The sequence below is a fragment of the Phoca vitulina genome, unplaced genomic scaffold (genome assembly GCF_004348235.1).
Source record: "Phoca vitulina isolate PV1807 unplaced genomic scaffold, GSC_HSeal_1.0 scaffold7, whole genome shotgun sequence".
NCBI lineage: Eukaryota > Metazoa > Chordata > Mammalia > Carnivora > Phocidae > Phoca > Phoca vitulina.
The window spans coordinates 25,835,774-25,849,684 of NW_022589710.1; the positions used below are offsets into that span (position 1 = coordinate 25,835,774).

Below are 13,911 nucleotides of genomic sequence, written 5' to 3' on the forward strand. Positions count from 1 at the left end.
TTGTATATTATATACTGTATTCTTATAATAAAGTAAGCTAAAGAAAATCGTAAGAAAATACATGTTCAGTACTGTATTGAAAAAAACCCCACATATGAGTAAACCTGCCCAGTTCAAACCCATGCTGTTCAAGGGTCAACTGTAGTTGGAATCACACCAAGGTAGCGTTCTTCAGACTGGCGTCTTTCGCTTAGCAATGTGTATTTCGGGTTACTCACGTCCTTAATGCTTCATAAGCCTAGAACATTTTTACCATCATGTTTATCAAGCTTCACAGTTGTGGTTAATTCTAACTGAAGCTTGAGAAACACTGCTTTGGTTTTTTTTCCCCCTACAGCTATTTTTTTTTTCCAGTTAAGATAGAACTCACAAACCATATAATTCCCGCATCTAAAGTACACAATTCAATGTTTTTTAGTATGTTTACAGTTACGCAACCATCACCACAATCAATTTTAAAACATTTTAATCCCCCCACAAAAGAAACTTGCATCCTTTGGCTATCCACTCCTTACCCTCCTATTATGCCCCAGCCCGACGCAACCACTAATCTACTGTTTTTGTGGATTTGCCTCTTTTGGATATTTCATTAGATAGAATCAAAATGTTGTCCTTTGTGACAGTTACCTTCACTCAGCATATTTTCAAAATTCATTCCCATCAGTATTTCATTCCTTTTTTATGTGTTGATAATATTCCACTATATGGATACAGGACATTTTAAAAATCCATTCATCAACTGATGGACATTTGGGTTGTTCCTACCTTTTGGCTATTCTGTATAATGCTGCCATGAATATTTGTGTCCAAGTTTTTGTGGGGACATAAACTTTCATTTCTCTTGGTTATATAGCTAGGAGTGGAATTGTTCAAGTGGTAACTCTGTGTTTAACTTTGAGAAACTGGACTGTTTTCCACAGTAGGTATACCATTTTATACTCCTGCCAGCAGTGTATGAGGATTTCAGTTTCTCCACATCTTCACCAATACTTGTTATTATCTGTTTTTTATTGTAGCTGTCCACATGCATGTAAAGCAGCATCATTATGGTTTTGATTGTGCTTGCATTTCCCTGATGACTAATGATATTGAGCATCTTCTCATGTGCTTTGGGTGTTTATCTTCTGACAAAATGTTCTGTCCAAATTTCTTTTTATTGTGTTGTAAGAGTTCTTCATATATTCTAGATACAAGTCTCTTATTAAATAAAGGATTTTCAGGGGCTCCTGGGTGGCTCAGTAGGTTAAGCATCTGCTTTTGGCTCAGGTGATCCCAGGGTTCTGGGATTGAGCCCTGCATCAGGCTCCCTGCTCAGTGGGGAATCTGCTTCTCTCTCTCCCTCTGCAGCTCCCCCTGCTTGTGTTCTCTCTCTCTCAAACAGATAAATCAAATCTTTTAAAAAGTATAGGATTTTCAAATATTTTATCCCATTCTGTGGGTTGTATGTTCACTTTGTTGATAATATCCTCCAAAGCACAAGTTTTTAATTTTGATGACACCCAATTTTTCCTTTGTTGCTTATGCTTTTAGTATCCTCTCTAAAGAAGCCATTGCCAAATGCAGAGTCACAAAAATTCACACCTATATTTTTTCTAAAATTTTAGCTAAATTATATTAGCATCTTTGACCCATTTTTGGTTAAATTTTTTTTAAAGATTTTATTTATTTGACAGAGAGAGAGATAGCGAGAGCAGGAACACAAGCAGGGGGAGTGAGAGAGGGAGAAGCAGGCTTCCCGTAGAGCAGAGAGCCCGATGCGGGGCTCGATCCCAGGACACTGGGATCATGACCTGAGCCGAAGGCAGATGCTTAACAACTGAGCCACCCAGGCGCCCCTGGTTAATTTTTGCATATGGTATGAGATAGAGGTCCCTCATCATTCTTTAGAATGTGGATATCCAGCTGTTCCAGAACCATTTGTTTAAAAAACCTATTCTCTCTCCTCACTGAATTGTTTTGGCAAGCTTGTCAAAAACCAACAAACTGTAAATGTGTTTGTGTTTATTTCTGGATTCTCGCTTCTACTGCATTGATCTGTATATCCATTTTTATGCTAGGACCACATGGTCTTCATTACTCTAAGTTTTGAAATCAGGAAGTGGAATTCCTCCAACTCTGTTCTTTTTCAGTATTGTTTTGGCTATTCTGGATTCCTTAAATTTCCTTGAATTTTAGGATCAATTTCTCAGTTTTTGCCAAAAAGCCAGCTAATAGGATTGTGTTGAATCTATAGGTCAATTTAGGAAGCAGTGCCATTTTAATACTAAGTCTTCTGATTCATAAACATGGAATTCAGTCTTCTAATTTTCTTTTTATTTAGGTCTTAATTTTTTTTTTCCAAAAATTCTTTATAGGTTTTAATGTAAAAGTATTATACTTAAAAATTTTTTTTTATTCCTAAACATTTTTGGAACAGAATCATTTAAAATTTCCTTTTCAGTTTGCTCATTGTTACTATATAGAAATACAAGATCAAAATACAAAAATTATATCCTGCAACTTTGCTGAACTTACTAGTTCTAATAGTTTAATGAATTAGATTTTCTACATATAAGATTACATCACAGGGGAACTTCTTCCTCTCCAGTCTGGATGCCTTTTTTTATTGTCTTGCCTAATTGCCCGGGCTAAAACTTCCAATCCAGAGCTAAACAGAAGTGGCAAGAACACACACCCTTGTCTAATTCCTGATCTTAGAGTGAAAGCATCCAGTCTCTCCTTGTTGAGTACGATGTTAACCTGGGTTTTTCTTACATGCGGTTCTTTTTGTTTTTCCAGGCACTGGCTCTTTGTCTTACCTTGACTTGGTGAAATCGTTCTCTTCCTTTAAGTTCTAGCTAAAAATGTCACTTTCTAGGGACCTCTTCCCTGAACCTCCAGGCTAGGCTCATAGCACCCTGTTCTCATCACAATTGTAACAAATACTTGTCAGCATCATTTTCCCTCCTGACTTGGCCTCACCTTGTTCACAGGTGTCTCCCCAACACAGACTGGCACACATACAGGGTTTGCCTACAGATCAACTTCACATATCGTACTCTATTCCTTCGCTTGGCAGGGACACTGTTCTAAAAGTTCCATTTCTACCTCTGTCTCCACCTCTAAGACAAGACTCTGTTTTATTCATCCTTACCCTCAGCACCTAACACAGAGCCTGGCCCTCAGTAACCCTTAGGAACCTCTGTGAATCATTCTGAGGTGACTCAAAAAGGAAGCAATGTTAGATTCAATTTTTGCCCAAAACAACAGAAGGAAACGTACCTTCAACTGGGCCAATCTGACTGGTCACAGCAAATCTAAGCACCCTTTCTTCATCCGTGTACAAGGCAAAGACCCGGTCCACATTCAGCTGCTGGGTGGTGGGGACGGCCGGGTGTCTGGGGGCGTGCCTGCAGGCCTCGTAAGTGATGTTCTGGTAGATGCGGTAGGACCGTGTTTGGTTGATGGCACCTAAGGTGAGTGAGTAGTCTCTGGAACTTGTGGAGGTCACAGCTGCAAAAGACATTATTCAGCCCAACTGGTAAATGTTTAAAATATTAGAGAGTTTCATGTGGGGTCGATTTTTTCTGTAGGGTTTTTCACCTAATGCCTGGAGCATATTCCCTTGGGAAATTCCTGAGTTTATATGGAAAACCCGCAAGGCAATTCCGGGAATCTGAGTAGATGCAAAGCCAAAGTGCTGTCATTGCTGTCATTATTAGCAAAGAATAAATTCTGCTACCATGTGCCAGCGACGCCAGGCGCTCTATGAGCACGGCCTTCTTCATGCCTCATACCAGCGAGGTGGGCCTCGAGATCATGTGCAGGGAGCCTTACAGAGGTCAAGAAGTAGCCTAAGACATGAGGCCAGCATGTGATAGAGCTGGAACTGGAACACGCGTCAGCCTGACTCTACCCCCCAAGTTTTCAACCAGTCCACACTCTAGAGGACACAGTCGTGACCGCTCCCAACACCCTGCACTTAAGCCCAAAGGGCTCAGGCAAAGGAAGGGGCCGTTTCTCTCAGTCTGAGCGTGGAGTCGGAAGCCCGGACCAGTGTTCTGTTCACTGTCTGGGTCTCCACTACCCGTTCTCCTCCCTTCGTCTCCTGCCCGGCTTCCAACTCTCACACCAGAGAAGGGAGAAAGGCACAGCTCCAAGCAAACCACTCTGCTGCAGGACAGCAACTGTGACTAAGCCAGCATCTTGCACTCGGGTGGTTTTCCAGAACTCATCAGGATGGACACATGTCAACCACGGAAAGCAAGGAGGAAAGGTGTTCTTATGCTCATTCTGAAGAGAAAATAGGCTGTCAGATGGTAAGTGACCTTATCCCCATATATTTTCAACTACAAATCCGTGATGTGAATTCCTATCTTCTGACTCCAAATCATTTTACAACACTGTGCAGCATCTCATTTTAAAACAGGCTGAAACGAAGGTACAGGACAAGTAAAAATTCCAATAATCCCTACTTTCCTGTGGTCCAGATGGTTTAAAACTGTATGTACTTATACAACCCTTACACACCCCCAGAGACAAGGTTGCGGTTTCTTACATTATCACTGGCATTACATTAATACTGGGATGGGGATACTGATATTCATTTGTGTAGCAGCCAACACTTCTCTCACTTATACTATATATTTGATAAGAGTAATAAAAAGGATATTGAGCTTCTTTTATGTACCACACGCTGTTCTAAGGACATTCCACGTAATAACTCATCATCCTCACAAATATCTCGTAAAATATGGACTATCCCCATGTTATAGATGTCAAAATTGGTTATACATACCTAAGTCCAAGTAGTGGTAAATCTCCTTGTAGGGAGCTATGTGGACTGTGAAATTTGCTGGGATGTAAGGCACCTGGCCTTGAATATTGGTCTTAATGCTCAGATAGTTCTCTGGGTCAAGTCCCTCAGCAGTTTGAGTGATTCGAACCGTCTCTTCTCCTGGGTAGAAAGTAACTTCCATATCATGGGTAAAGGTAGCGCCTGGAGAGGAAGAAAGACTTCAGCACAGAGCTAGGATGAGGTAGCATCTTCCAGGAATAATTACCAGCGCATACTTCTTAATTTCTACTGCTGCTGGAGATGGTGCCTAAGGAGATCATCTGATATCCAAGACTAAGTACTATTAGCTGCTGATTTCATCCGGTTCCCCAAATTTCTATTAAACAGTGAGGTTTCATCCCGCCTCGTTTCACACTGCTTCTCTTTCTAACAGCTTGTTTTCTGTGAGAAGCTACTGGGGACATCTTGACCCTTCTCTTTGTAAGGTTGCCAGACTTACAAAACAAACAAGCAAAAAAAACTTAGGACACCCAGTTAAATTTGAATTTCAGATAAATAATGAATATATTTTAGCAGAATATATCTCATACAATATTTGGCGCATACTTTTACTAAGTTATGCAGATGATGATTGTTTTATTCAAAACTTGCTGAAAAACAAGATCCTCCGAATAGCTCTTGAGTCTATAGCTGGAGGTGGGGGGAAGAACTTTTCTCTCAGTACGTTCTCTGTGATAAAGATAAATCCAGTAGGAAACAAGCCTTTGCAGGTAGGGAGGAAAGTGCCCCAAAGTATCCTCTACACCCTTGCTATCAAAGGGTGGTCCTTAGACCAGCATGAGCGTCTCCGGGGAGCTTGCTAGGAAAACAGAATCATAGACCCCACCCCGGGCCCACAGAGCCAGCATCTGCCTTTTCACAAGGGCTACAGGTGATCTGTGTGCAGGTTAGAGTCTGAGAAGCACTGGTCTGTACCATTATCGGTCAGAGTTGTTGGGGTGAGAGGAGGAAGGAAGTTTACTCACGAAGTAAACTCCTCTTCAGATACCCTGTGATCACCATTTGTGCATCCCTATTTGACAGATCTGTGCCTAACAACTCAAGTAAACACAGCCTGACAAATAAGCTTCAACCCATTCGGGTGAGAGGACGTACGTGTTCCAAAGGGAATCATCCTATTCCTCAGGACAACGTGGAGAACATGTGGATGGAATCAGTCTTTCAAAAACAGTCCTGTGAGACCAAACCATTCCCAACTACCTCCCCACAGAAAACGAGACCCCCTGAGGCTCTGGAACACGGAACAAGCCAATCCTCACTCACGGAATATCAAGACCAAAGCATGATGGCCGGTGACCAGCGGCCCCTTCAAAGGCCCTTCCTACTCACCTGTGAAGCTGAAGCCATTCTCCCAGCCTGGTTTCTGTAAAGCAAAGAGCCAGCCAAATAGGCCTCCGATTGGTGTGAGCGGGAGAAGGGCTTGGGCCGCAGGCTGAGGGACGTGGCTGATGGCCGTGTAGGCTCTGCCGTCATTGCCCACAATGTAAGCATGCAGGTCCACGTCCTCGAAGTGCACGGGCGTGTGGCCCACGCGGAGGTGGCCACTCACTTTCCCATTGACCCGATGAGGTGCCCCTGAAAGACAGCAAACCCAGTCGACTAGGACCATCGTCCAGGTTGGCGATGGGCGCGCGGAAAATCATTCCACTCACGATTCCCAAAACTCAGTCTTTGGCCATCCTCATGATTCCGTAACCGACCGATTAACCGTCTAGGTACAAAACAGACCTGTCTTCGATTTCTTTTCTCCCATCCTCCCACTCTCCCGTCCACTTTGACTCTAATGAGCTGGCAAAAAGGAGGAAAGACTTCTGGCTAATCCTCAAATTGGGAAAGGAGCCCAAATGTGTTCATTTCTCAAACATTTATCCAGCACCTGCGAGTGGCCAGTGCTGGGATTCACGCAGTGGAGATGCGCGGTCCGTAATGCAGAGTTCACAGCCCCAGTCGCAAACCAGCGAGCAGCAAAATCATACACAGCACAGCCCCCAGCGCGGTCAAGCACGCACGCCTTACCTTCTGGGAGACAGTGCTTCCCATTTCCGTAAAACCTGGACTGGCAGTGGCAGCAGAAGCCGGTGGCGTAGTCGGTGCAGAAGGCGTGCCGGGAGCACTGTCCGTGGTGGTGTTCACAGGTTTCCTTGCCGGCAGCATTATACGTGAACACTGGAAAGCAGAAACCGACTTGCGTTAAAAGGACAGATTCCAGCACCGTTGCTGTCGAGCTTCATTATGGACACCACATCTGCGCCATAAAATCGGCTTAGATGGCAATAAACAAATGGGTTTTTGATGTTTAAGAGACAGGAACAACGTTCAACCCAGGGGAATTAACTCGCTTGGTCTTCTGGCAAGGAGCACTGCTGACGGCTCCCATCTGGTCTCAGGGCAGAGCAGGGGAAGGCGGAGGAGGCTGCACCCCTCCAGGGCGAGTGCGGGAACAGAAAGGCCGGCCAGGAAGCATATGTTAGGCTGAACTGCACGAAACTGCTGTCCTGGGGGTCTACAACGGTCAAATAGCAGGTTTATGTGGCTCAACCCAAGAGTAACGACCCCGAGAGGAAGACTGAAGAGAGAAATAATGAATGCAGTCTTGGGTCCAAGCATTCTTCTCTTCTAGGGGGACCCTGAACCTAGAGAGAATAGCTTGTAGCTTGTCTCACTGCCCCGGGAAGTAGGTTTTCTTGTGAGAAGGGCCTGCAAGAGCACACACAACCCCCCCTAAAGAAAGTCTATGGAGAGGGAGGGAGGAGGGGGAAAGGAAGAGGGGAGCCAGCTCTTATTTGCCCCGTGCCCGTGGCAGGGTTTCTGGTGGCGGGTATGGCACAAGCAGACTGCCACACAGTATAAGAGAGGGGGCCACAATCACAGCTCCTCTGGGAGACCCATGTGGACCAGTAGTGGTTCCTGCCGTCTCCCACTTATTCTGCCCATTAAAAAAAAAAAAAGAGGGCCATCTGTACTTCCAAGAAACAGAGGAATTGGAGCAGATGCCATTGTCCATAAAAGAAATGGCCAAGGGAGCGGGGCGTGGCTGGGGTGGCGCTAATGGAGAAGGGGGGGCTTTCTCCGGACACCAGGGATGATGCTAATCCTGAGCGTGGCCGCCAGGAGGCAAAGTGGCTGTGCACACCTGGCCTCCACCTCCCTGGGAGCAGCAGTTGGGGGGAGACTCCGGGAGCACAGGGGCAAGCAGGGACAGCACGGAAGCCTAGTGCTGGACCCTGCTGATGCTGCAAGGGGTCAGCTCCCGAGGAAGACAGATACCCCACTCCTGGGCGAACCTAGCTGGCAGCCGTGCTCCAGATCTAGGTCTGAGGAGGAAACCGGAGGGCAAGGAAGAAATGGAAAGATTAACGGGTAGGGACACAGGATTCCAGGGAAGAACAGAAAAAGAAACCAAGGGAGGGAAGATGTAGCACCACGTTAAGTAACATCAGAGCCAGAGACTTATCAGCCAGTGAAAACAGCCCACAGTTAACATTTAAATAGTGCTTCCTCTATGCCAGATACTGCTCTATGAAGTTTATTCACGCTTTCAGTTTGCGCGCGAGCACGGGCCGTTTTTATTCCAGTTCTGCAGATAAACAAGCCGAAGCACAGATTAAAGGGACTTTCCTGAAGTCATCCAGGCAGTAGGTAGCAGAGTTGGGATTTGCACCCAGGAGGTCTGGCTCCAGATTCCTAACAGCTGTACTCCAGTGGAACCCAAGTACCTAGACCGAGAGAGGTAGGTTGAGGATCTGATCAGGTGCTTGAGGTTGATCAGCATAGGCTTCAGCCGGTCAGATTTGAGGCATACTTTATAAATCAAGCCTAATGAATGGTAGGAGAGCGCGGAGACGGGCCAGATGGGGCTTACAGCACGCTGGGGGCAAAGCACAGGAAGAGCATTAGCTTTTGGACAGTAGGACAGTCCTTGACTGATGCTAACAGGTTCTTGAGAAAGCGGCAGGCTGAGGCGTTGGCAGGACAGGTAATACGGTCTCAAGTGGAACATCTGGGAGCAGCGGGAGAATGAAGTCAGTATAGCACCTTGAGGACACAGTTGAAAATTTTCAGTTTGATAAAAATAGATATTTAGGCATAACCCTGAACGTTTTTTTAAAATAGGAAAGTGATACAGAACTCACATCCCCCTCACCCCAAAAAACCCAGAGTGGATATTATAGACACTGTTGTGAAGAAAACTATGCATCACTGTCTACCATTGGTTTAAGAAGTCCTGGGGGATCCAGTTTGAGTAAAAAGAAACCAATGAAAAAAAAAAAAGAAAAGAAACCAATGTAACTTGTCAGTCTCAGGTGTCTCCAGGCCCTAAGGTAACCGCTAAGTGTAAAGCAACAGCGCCTGGAGGACCTCGCCCAGGGGCAAACGCTCAGGCAGGACTCTCCTCCACAACAAGGCGGGGAAGGGACGTGGCTGTGTGGGGAAGAACAGCAGGGTGCTCCCCAACCTCTAGAACTCAGCCTTGCCCATGGCTCAGGGGGCTCTGTGCAAACCGCAGCAATGCACTCTCGGTTCCCTCCTAGAATCGGGTGACACCTCTTCACACCTCCATTGCCAGAAGTCACATTTTTCCTGAACGTACTTCTGAGTACCAAGGTAAAGAAGCAATGTGATACAGGCCTAAAGGATAGTCATTTTCAGGTGAAGTCGAGTAAAAATAAAACCAAACTCTAAACACTATTCTCCGGAATTAAAGAAATGGTGGGTTTGTGTTATATTCCCTGTATTTGTTATTTGGTGAAGACTTGTCCTTGCACTCAGTCCCCATTGCAAGAGTAGGTCATCAAACAGGGAGAGACGGGAAGCAGGAAGACCACTGATAGGGAGAGTTAGGTTAATTTAACTAAAAGGCGCAGGCATGGCTTTCCTATGGGCAAAAGGAGAGGAGCTCAGCGATGCAGCCAGCAACTTACAAAGGCAGCTGTGCAGAAGTTTGAGCTGATTGCCATACGGACTGCATTTTTCTCACAACAAAAAACAGTGGTTAGGCTCCCATGAAAGGCCATTAGGCAACTGAAACTATAATTATGACAGGTTATTGGTTATTGGGAAGCTGCTCAGGGATATTCATAAGCAGTTTTGTGGAATATTGCATTCTCTGGATGGAGCTTACTGAGTCACAAACAGAAGCTCAACCTTCCAGCCCCATGACAACTACACAGGGAAAGAAGATGGGTTCGCTTCTAACAGGGGCATCCCAGGCTCCCCTTAGGATCCCTTTCCCGTGCCTGCCTTCACACAGGTGTGCTCACAGATGCACACACTTAAAACTTACAACATCAGCTTGTTAGGGGAAAGAGGTAAATGCCTGTTGCACTTTTCTTTCATTTATTAATTCAACAAATAATGGGAGCACTCACTATGGGCCTGGCTCTGATCCAGGAATTAGGGATAGAGCAGACAAACATTCTGTCCCGAAGCTTACATTCTCCTAGACAGCAGTGAACAAACAGGTAAGTTATTTAGTACAGAGGTTGTCGTTAAGAGCTATGCAGAATCTTAAATCAGGGAAGGTCAAGAGGGCTGACGGGGGAGGGGACTTCGCTCTTTTAAACAGCGGGATCAGGAAAGACCTTGGGAGAAGGTGACCTCAGAGCAGAGGCCTAGAGGCAGGGACAACAGGACACAAGGGACATGGGAGAGGGGCAGGGGCGAGAGAAGGCTGGGGAGGTACTGGCCAGTTGGCAGAGGGTCCTGTAGGTCACAGGAAGGAGCTGGGCTTCAGTCTGAGTGAGAAGGGGAGCCACTGGGGCGTCTGGAGCAGAAGAGTGATGACATCAGACTTAACGATACCTCGAGAATGAGCCAGTAAGCGGGTGCTCTGGCAGCTGGAAGTGCTGTTGGAGAGAAGAAGGGCCCAGATACGGAATATTTTGAAGATGGAGCAGACAGGGTTTGCTGATGGGTTGGACGGAGCAGAGAAAGGGAGCAGAAAGGGGGAGAAGGCGAGAGCGAGGGAGAGAGAGAAGACAGAGCAGAGAGAGAGAAGTCCATGTGATAGTCACATCTTGGTGAACTGCCATCTCCGGAGACAGGGACGCTGTGGCGGAGGTTTGTGAGCGATCGGTTCCAGCAACAGCTTGGAGGCATCAGGGAAGCTCTGCCCCCTCTGACAGGACCTACAGCCTCAGCAGGGCCCCATTCAACCACGCAGAAGGAGAGCTGCACTTCTCTGTGGGCTGGGGAGGGGGGACCATTGCATCAGAATCACCTGGGGTGCCTGTTAAAAACACTAATTCCCGGGGCACACCTTAGCGCTACCAATCCAGATTCTAGGGGTGGATCCCAGGTATCTGCACCTGAGCCACTCCCCAGGTGGTTCTCATGCCCACTGGTGATGATGTTCAGGACGTCTGTAAACTTTCCATTTCTGGGCTAGGGAATGCTCGTTAACGTAGTTAATGAATTTCATCTGACAGCAGCTCCTAGGGTGGTGGGATTTCAGAGAATGCTCTCACATTCATTCCTGGCCGGCTGAGCAACAGGACTCAGTGCTTATTGCCCACTTGGGCCCAGATCCACAAGCAAGCAACGTGAAGATCCTTTAGTGGAGGAAGCCCAGAAGCCAGACCCTACCCTGAAGAAGAGGCAGAACTGCACCTAGAAACAGATCCCACATGCAGCTATCAATCCCAGGCAAGAAAAGCCAGACTTTTGGCCAATGGGCCTTCTCAAATTTCTATGGGAAATGCAGATAGATCCAAAGATGCTGCACTACTTGAAGGTGTAGAATCAGTGTCTGAAATCCCAGCTGGATGAGATGTGTGATGAGCTCATCCCAAAACAAAGGGGCAATTTTCTTTTTCAGTGATATGCCTCTTCACATCAGAGTTCTGGATGTATTTTCACACACTTCTTCCTAGTCTGGTAAAGAAATATTATCTCCATTTTACGGATGAGAAAATGGAGGTCCATGGACATGATAATGGTCTTCTGGCTCTAAATCCCATGCTTTTTCCATTACATGGGGCAGTACTCAGGTGTGGCCTTTGGAATCACCAGGGGACCTGGTTTAAAAATGCAGATTCTGGTTCAGAAGGTGGAGGAGGGGTGTGGAAATCCGCATTTTAAAGAAGGGCCCCAGGTGAATCAGATGCAAGCGAACTAGAGCTCACCCTGAGAAATCCTTTTTCTTCCATGGCCTCCTTTCTCCTGAATTTACCCGCAGGCTCTTTCGTAGACCCTCCTGGGACCCACTCTGCCCGAGAGCACCTGTCACAGAGACTCAAACAGTAGAGACAAGTCTGCTGGTTTTTCAGGGCACAGCAGGAGGGCGGAGGCCGGCCAGGTTTGAAGCACTGAGTTTGCAAAGGCTTTGTGAACTGTGGTTAGACAGCAGGTAAAGCAGTCTTCACATGAGGACTTTTAAATCTCTTTTCTTTTTCCCATTTAATGCTTTTTTTACTCTTCTCATATCCTTAATAGAAAGAAAAATGGGTACATAAAAGAAGCAAAAGCATGGCCAAAGTACTTGAGATTTGTCCTAATTGGGAGTTACTCATGAAAATGGAAAACTCTGCACCAGATTTGATCTGTCCTTCAGTCTTCATTTTGCCAGCAACATTTAAGCACCTGTCTGCAGCCTTGGGCCTGCCCTCCCTTGTTAAGGGCTCTGGCCCAGCCACGTGGAAGAGGGAAGGCGGGCAGGTTCCAGGCACAGTGTGGGAGCACAGAGGAGATGGATGGTGTCCAGCGTGGGGCTGCCCCTGGCAGCTGGAGTGACTTTTACTTTTAACAGCTTTTACTACTCAAGAAAAGGACCCACATTTTCACTGTAGGAAAGATCTTCCTAAGTCTCCCTGCCTTGAAGAATGATGGATTAGTAAGAAAAACCACATCTAACTTTCTAATGAAAAACAGTGGCTTGCTTTTTCCTCCCGTTTTCATGTTTATTCCTGGTATGTGTGTCTGTGTGTAGTGTATAGTGATGCTAGCTGGGCATCATTATTAGGACCATGACCCCAGCAGGCTCTGCCATGCAGGTGTCTTCACGGGTATGGGAGGCCTTGGTGTTCACAGACGCCGAGCAACCTGGAGCTGTACCCGGGAGAGAGGCTTTCTCGTCTGGAAGGCGGGGTGGGGAGGCAGAGCCTGCTCTAATCCATCGCGGGGTGGAAGCCGCATGAGTAACACATTCCTGCAGCCTTTCCCAAAGCCAAAAGTAGGGTGGGACTAGAAGCCGCAGGGAAATCCCTGTGACACCCTGGGCTTTCCCGGCTCGACTGCCATCTGAGGAGGAACACGAGGATCCAACAATGGAGTATGAAGAGGTTTTGAAAGCCAGGTGTCCCTCCCCCTTTCTAACTCACCATGCAGATGGAGGCAGGGTGCCGCTCCTCGTAGCACCACCTCAGCAGGTGTAAGGATATCTAAGAGCTCTGTAAGTTATCATCCCTGCTCCCCACCACACAGGTGGTCCTGGTCAGCTGTCGTCCTCACCTCGCTCACCTGCTCCCTCGACTCCCTCTTTCCATTTCCACACTCGTCAGTCCTCTGTGCGGACTCTTTCCCCAGTTTCCCTCTCTGGACTCAGAGTCTGACCCCATGGGCTGGCTCAAGGCCCTCCTCCTCGGCGAAGACTTCCAGACTGTAGGGACACATGGGTCAGCTCACAGCTGGGGCCAGTCCTTCCATGGCTTCCTTGCCTCTTACTCAGACAAGTCAGTATTTCCAGGCTTCAGTTTCTTCCTCTGTAGCATGGGAAGACTAACAGTATCTACCTCACAGGGCAGTTCAGAAGAGCGACCGTGACAGCCGTGAGTGTCCCAGTGGGAATGCAGGAAATGCCAGCCCCAACTTCTACTGGTGCCTCGGTCAGAGGAGGACACGTGGCAGGTGCGCACGTAACTTTCTGGGCTGTCAACAAGCTCCTGGAGCTCCCTGGAGAAACAAGACACCTCAGACAGAGGACGCTTGCATTTCCATTTTATGGCTGGTTCTGTGCTCTATGAAAACAGACCACAGCGAATGATACACTTGAGGCCAGAACTGGAGTGTGGTTGGGACATTCTTGCGTGGTGTACACATGTTCTGAAAAGAATCTACATTTCTCAACAACAAGAAAA

At 46.8% G+C, this 13,911-nt stretch overlaps 1 protein-coding gene across 4 annotated transcripts in view; it reads right to left on the minus strand.

Annotated features, from left to right (window-relative positions):
* Positions 1–13,911, minus strand: part of NID2 (nidogen 2) — a 58,457-nt gene that overhangs the window by 26,751 nt on the left and 17,795 nt on the right. For all 4 annotated transcript variants that reach the window (XM_032405110.1, XM_032405111.1, XM_032405112.1 and 1 more), the window contains exons 5-8: positions 6,854–7,003; positions 6,167–6,412; positions 4,778–4,978; positions 3,262–3,492 (exon numbers count right to left, since the gene is read on the minus strand). In XM_032405110.1, the coding sequence (XP_032261001.1) occupies positions 3,262–3,492; positions 4,778–4,978; positions 6,167–6,412; positions 6,854–7,003 (828 nt within the window). The remainder of the gene's footprint in view (positions 1–3,261; positions 3,493–4,777; positions 4,979–6,166; positions 6,413–6,853; positions 7,004–13,911) is intronic.